At 32.2% G+C, this 6,768-nt stretch overlaps 1 protein-coding gene across 1 annotated transcript; it reads right to left on the bottom strand.

Moving 5' to 3' along the window:
- Positions 1–301: 301 nt before the first annotated feature.
- LOC120086649 (shikimate O-hydroxycinnamoyltransferase) lies at positions 302–5,117 on the bottom strand. Its single transcript, XM_039043386.1, has 2 exons — positions 4,575–5,117; positions 302–1,474 (listed from the first exon to the last, which is right to left on the bottom strand). The coding sequence occupies exons 1-2, from the start codon at positions 4,980–4,982 to the stop codon at positions 590–592; spliced, it is 1,293 nt and encodes a 430-aa protein (XP_038899314.1). The 5' UTR covers positions 4,983–5,117; the 3' UTR covers positions 302–589.
- Between the last annotated feature and the right edge of the window lie 1,651 nt (positions 5,118–6,768).

Below are 6,768 nucleotides of genomic sequence, written 5' to 3'. Positions count from 1 at the left end.
TTTTGAAATTTGTGTCAATTTATGGGATTCTTAAATGACAATTATGTTGTAATAAAACAAGCATCACTTTAATATGTATTTTCTTTTAAATCATTGATCTTACCAATTTAAAATTTTAAAATTATATTAAATACGAGATGGATAAAGTAGTTAAATTTTTTTTCAACTATTTAAATATATTAAACACAAAACTTGAAGTTGAATAATCACCCTAAGAATCTAAGAATTCTTTGATTGAATTATCCACTCTAATAAACACTTTTGAAAATTTAACTTAAAGACTAAATAAATACAAATTTTATAATTTAAGGACTAAATTAATTCCACATCTGCATTCACGGTATATCATTACTTAACTGGAAGGTCTTTACAATTAAACAACTACACGTATCTGGAAGAAACGATATTTGATTAAACTACAACTGAAAAAGCCCAAAAGAACATAGAAAAAGAAAAAGTAAAAAGTAAAAAGTACGAAAAAAATAAAGGAGATAGGGGAGAGGAAAAAAAAAGACCATCCCGGCAAACTTCCTCGGCCGTGCCGGGAAAAAAACCACCGATCTCTGTTACACTCCGTCACCCAACTTCCTCAAATATCAAAGAACAGCTTCTCAAACACCTTCATATGTTGATTTTGCAGCGAAATCGCCACCGACAAGCTGCCATCGTCGGAAGCACTCGGGATTATAAACGACAATCCCTCGAATGCGATTCCGCCAGGGCCCATAAAAATCGGCCGGCCCCACCCAAAATCGGCGTCGTGAATCGGCAGCCGGACCCAGCTCGTGATCCCCAAATTAGGGCACCGGTAAGTATGAGCACCACGGACCAACGCCGATATGTTCGGCTGAACCTCGAGATAATCCAAAGCCGATCTCAAATAATCGTTGTCCATCCGAATCAACGCGTCGTGGATCTTGCCAGCGGCGAACCACGTCGGATTCGACATTAGTTCGCCGGCGACGGTGAGCGGCGTCGCTGTGAAAATGACGTTGCCGAAGTAGCCGTTAGGGAGCGGCGGGCGCAACCGGGCACGGCCATCGGTGGCGACGTAGAGCTTAGTGTCTTGATCCTCTGGAAGGTCACGCGCCTTGCACGTGCACCGCCATACGTGGCCGGAGAGCATCTCGTAGGAGCTGTAGTTGGTGGTGTTGCCGTTTTCTTTGGATTTGGCTTTGAGTAAATTAAGCTGCTCCCGGGTGAATTTGAAAATGGAGACTGTGGTTCCTTCCGGGTCGGGTTGGACCGGGCTTTTCATGGATGGGGCCGGTTCATATTCGACGTGTCGGAAGGTCGGTTGAGGTGGGTCCCGTGCGCGGAGGAGGGTCCGGTCGATGTAAGGCTGGACTTTGAGGTCGAGGCCACGCGACATGTCGGACCAAGTGTTGACGAAGTGGAGACCGGAGAAGCCGTCCGCCACATGGTGCTGCATTCCAACGCCGAGCGAAACACCGCCGCATTTGAAGTGTGTCACCTGATCACAACAAAAAGGAAACAAATTTAGAATAATCAATCTAAAAGAAAAATACTTTAAGTATATCTCAGATAACACCTATATTTATAAGATAAGGTAATTGGCTAACATTGACACAGAAATAAATAGAAGTTTCACTATTTTGTATATTACATAATATAATATTTTATTATTTCATAGTACGAAACCATAAATTCTACCATTTAATGGAATTTATTGTAGTGTTTTGATTTCTAGAAGAAAAGTAGTAGTAAGTTTGCTTAAGAAATTAGTTCTGAATATCGCATGTTATCATCATGTGGATATGACTTTTTGAGACAACAAAAATTTAATAATGAAATGAATAATTGCGCAAGTGGAAAAAAAAAAAAAATTAAATGGACCACGTTAGGTTGTTTTGACCTTATTTACCTTTAATGGTAAAATTGAAAAATTATACCTTGTTTATGTGATAAATTGATTTTGTTAAAAAAATCAGTTTTCCCTCCAAGAGTTTTTTTTAAAAAAAAATAAAAAATAAAAAATTAATACTTAAATGGAGTTGGTGTGGGGAAAATTTCAACACTATACATCCACTTTTCATTAACTTGTAGAACTTTTCTTTTGTTGAACCAACTCAGGAAAGGTTTCTTTTATGGAGATGGTAATTGTGGTAAGATCAATGAGAAAGGGAACTTAATTATCCATGTCTTCCACCATTTAATGATGTAATGTTAGTTGAAGGGCTTATTATCAATCTTATTAGCATCAATTAGCTACATAATCAAGTTCTGATGTGTTGTCACAATTGAGGTCAGAGCTCTTGTCGTGACAGGTATGCATGTTTTTTATAATTGTTATCTATGGAGTTCTAACAATACGTTTTGCAAATACGGTTTGGCATAAAGTTTTTAAGAATGATCTCACTAAGAAATTTGGACCAGTTGGAAACAGACATGATCTAAGTCACTTTGCATATAGTTTCCATGCTATCCATCCATACTTGATCTATGTCATTGAATGTATTGGAATTGATGATCAAGGAAGGTTTAGTTATAAGGGTAGTGATAAAAGCCGCCGTGATTCCGTGTCAATAAAGGAGATAAACCAAATTGAACTAAAAGTAAATTTTATTATTGAAATAATCTATTAACCTATTTATGTGCGCTTATGATTTATGTGATTTAATTACATTTAACATGTAATTAAATGATAATTTACACACTCCAACACCATTATTTTTAAAAAATAAGTGGAGTATAAAGATTTGAAATCTTTGACCTCAAAGAAAGAAGTAAATATCAATTATTATTGAATTATGCTTATTTTAACCCCCTGCATCAGTTTTAAATACTTATTTTATTGCGAACAAATAACAAATAGATATAGATACTATTGTAGTACTAGAATAGGTTTTCAACTCATATTAGACAAAAAAAATATAATCTCCTTCTAACCTCTAATCATTGGGACAAAAGAGTAAAGTTGTTTCCTATGAAGAGTTGTTTAATTAATTGTGTGGCCATGGGACAACAATCAATAAATCATGAAATCGATAGTTAACATATGGACTCTCCTCATTCAATACCATCGAACCAAACATGGCATATGGAAATAAATGTTAGTTAAAGTTTGGAAATGAAAACAAATTTAAAATTGTAAAAACTGAATCATTACAACAATTAAAAACAAAAAGTCTTGCTATTTGGTTTCTTGGATCTAACTTTATCTGTATTTTAGCATTCCATCCATATAATATCCTTGTCAGTGGACGACTCATTGCAAAATTTTTAAACAAAATCAAATTAATTTATTCACAAATCATTAGCTAGCTTGTACTCTATACCGAGTCAATAGAAACTTCTCTCTTTGTTTTGTCTTTTAAGTCAACAGAAAATACCCTTTATTCACGCCCGCAAACATAATGACCATTTTTTAGTTAAATTACAAATTTACCCCCTAATTTTGATGACTGTGCCCATTTAGTTTATAAACTCTCAAAAGTCTTTAAAAAGTTCTTTAAACTTTAAATTCTTTGTCCAGTGAAATCTTAAGATACTCGTTTGATTTTTAATTTTAAAATTTAAGTTTATAAACACTTATTCTATTTCTAAATTTCTTGTTTTGTTATCAATTTAAAAAAATCAAATCAATTTGAAAACTTAAAAAAAGATAGCTTATGTGATATTTTATTTTTAGAATATGACTAATAATTCAACTTTTCTACATAAAGGAAGATGTAAACCATGGTAAAAAAAATGAGAGTAAATATGTTTAATTTAAAAGAATCGAAAATCCAAAACCAAACGATGCTTAAACTTCTCAATTTATGTGAACCATTCTCGATAAATTCAATATTATAGAAATAAATGGAAATTTAAACTTTCATTTTCATGTTTAATAGATGTGTAAATATTTAAAATTTTGGATGGTCACTAAACTATAACTTAGTAAGACACAAACTTCGGGGACATTCGGGGTAAGGAGTTAGTTATTGTAGTTCTAGATTATTATGTTTGGATTATAATTATTTGTGTTTGAGTGTAGATTATTTTAGTTTGGATTATAATAGTATGTGTTTGAGGGGTAAAGTATTTTGGTTTGAAAAGAAAATAGTAAACTGTAGCAAAGAATTAAAAAGAAAATGAATGTAAAATAGTAAACACGATAATAAATAGTAAATACCGTAGTAAATCTAATTAGAGACTACAAAATAATATTTAGAAAATGTGATTATTATAATAATTGGTATCTCTAAATTAACTATTTTTCAAGTGTATTATAAATAATTTATTTAACTAAGATTTCTATTCATGCTTGAAAAAAATTATAACTATTTAGACAAGAAAATATTAAAATGAGGAAAAATGAAAAAGAATACAACCAAAAAAAAAAAAAAAAAAAAGAAAGAAAGAAAGAAAGAAAGAAGAAGAAAAAAAAAGAAAAGTAGTGTCCTTGCCGAAGTTTAATAAGAGAGGACAGACCACAAACTACACCTCCGCAGACTACTTTTATCTCAACCATTTTATTTAACTCTCACCAAACTAATCAATAATATTCTAATTTAATATTTTCAATAAAAAAAAGAAATTAAACTTCAGGCAAGGATTGTATTGTATACCTGTAACACCAGCAACGGATACGACTCAATTCCACCGGAGTAATCGACGGCCGGAATAAGCTGCCGGAGCTGCAACGTCGGCGCAAAATCACCAAAATCATCAATAACCGCCGTGGTCTCAGCCTCAACAAAAAGCACACCTTCGGCACTACAGTCGATCTCGATTCGACCGTCTTCATCGCGTCTCAACCGTCCAGCCATTGGATAAAACGGAACCAGCGCCTTGCTTAGACCTTCCTTTAGAACTTGAGCGTCGAAGAAATTAGAGGCGCCGGTAGGTCGGTAGAAGTAGACACTCGGCGTGTGCATACTTGGAATCACGAGATCGATGCTGGAATTCCAGAGGCTCCGATGCGGCGTCTCCTCCGCCGGAGTCACCATAGTCGAATCCTTCACGGTAATAATCATCTTGATCGATCGGTGAATCGGGTGGGAATGAAATTGATGATGAAGAAGAAAATGGAAGGGAAAATTGAAGGAGAAAAATGGAGTGAATTACCAGTATTTTCAGGGAGAAATGAAATCGCCCTGAAGATCGTACCAAATGAAGGAACCGTATAAATAAGAGAGAGGGGAAACGGGAGGCACGGTGATCCACCTACCACAATCACCAGAAAAGCCGTTTGGTCGACCGACACGTGTCCTTCTTTTGCATATGCGGGTTTTCTGTGGAGAGAAATACATACCGCAGGAGTTGGTAAGACAGCAACCTAACACCGCACCCACTTCAAAACGCTGCGTTTATGCTCCACATAAGCACTTTTTTTAGTTTGAGTATATTTCGCTCCGTAATTAAATTTAATTATTGCATTTTTAAACTTCTAAATTTAGTTTATCTACTCTTTTTTTTCTTTAATTGAATTTTAGATTTAAATACTACTTTTGTTTCATTTTGATTCATATATTTTAAAAGTTTCATTCAAATCCTTATATTTTTAATATTGATTCATTTTTATTTTTATACTTTTAAAACGTGATCATTTATTTTTCTTCATTTAGATTTTTATTTTATTATTAAATGATTAAAATGGTCACTTTTTGAAAATTTAATAATAAAAATGAGCCAAAATTGAAAGCATGAGGATTGAAATGAACATGTTACAAACGTAGAGATAAAAAATAAACCAAAATTTAATGTATAGAAATTAAATAAACATTTTAAAAGTATAAAGATATAAATGAACTAAAACAAAATTAGGGAAAAGTAGAATTTAAATCTAAATTTTAAATTTAGGCCCTACTTCTAGTTTATGATTGGTTTTTTCAAAACTATTTTATTATATTTGAAATATATAGTAGGGGTGTACAAAACCTGATAACCGAAAACACCGATCAACCCAATCAACCCGTGCGGTTTGGGTTGGGTTATCAACTCATTTGGGTTGGATGCGGTTCAAATAAATGAAAATTTTATAAATTGGACTGGTTCATGGGTTTACCTAATATAACCCAAACCATCCCGAACCAACTCGAATTTATTATTAACTTTAAAATATATTTTTTTCTTACTTATAACACAATTACTTATACATATATTGATTTTAATTCCAATATTTTTTTGAATAATTTATTCTTCAACAACTCTTAGAAGTAGTTTATTTACACTTTAGAAAAAATTAACTATATAAATTGAAATTGAGTCATTAATCTTAATTTAATATATGAAAATAATTAAATTAGACTTTTACATATTTACGTTTTACTTTTTTTAAAATAAAATTTTAAATAAATGACTTGTTTTTGTTTAATTTCGAATAGTGTTTCAAATGCTATTATGGTATTTCTTATGAATTTTGGAGACTTATTTTGTTATAATAGATTTTGGATATTTTTCTTGTGAATTGTGAAATCTTATGTGTTTTTTTATTGGTGATTCCAAGTTTTTTTTAAGGAAACCAATGGAATTGAACCAACCAACCCATTTTTTATGGGTTAGCTTGTTCCGGGTTCATAATTTAACAAGGTTAATTTGAATTAAAAAAATAACAAATCGAACTATAGAGTTGGCTAAAATATCCCTAAATCCAACTCAATCTAACCCACAAACACTCATAATATATAGTATTTTATTGCACTGGAATTTTATTCCACTAATTTTGTTAAAAGAAAAAATAAATTCAATATATATTAAAAGTAGAGAAGAGAAATTATTGTTTTTATTTTGTTTGAAAATAATTTTTTTAGGTGTAGGGTT

Source organism: Benincasa hispida, chromosome 9 (genome assembly GCF_009727055.1).
Source record: "Benincasa hispida cultivar B227 chromosome 9, ASM972705v1, whole genome shotgun sequence".
In the NCBI taxonomy this organism is placed as follows: domain Eukaryota; kingdom Viridiplantae; phylum Streptophyta; class Magnoliopsida; order Cucurbitales; family Cucurbitaceae; genus Benincasa; species Benincasa hispida.
Note: the sequence above shows the minus strand (reverse complement) of the source record. Positions and strands in the feature narration are given on the sequence as shown.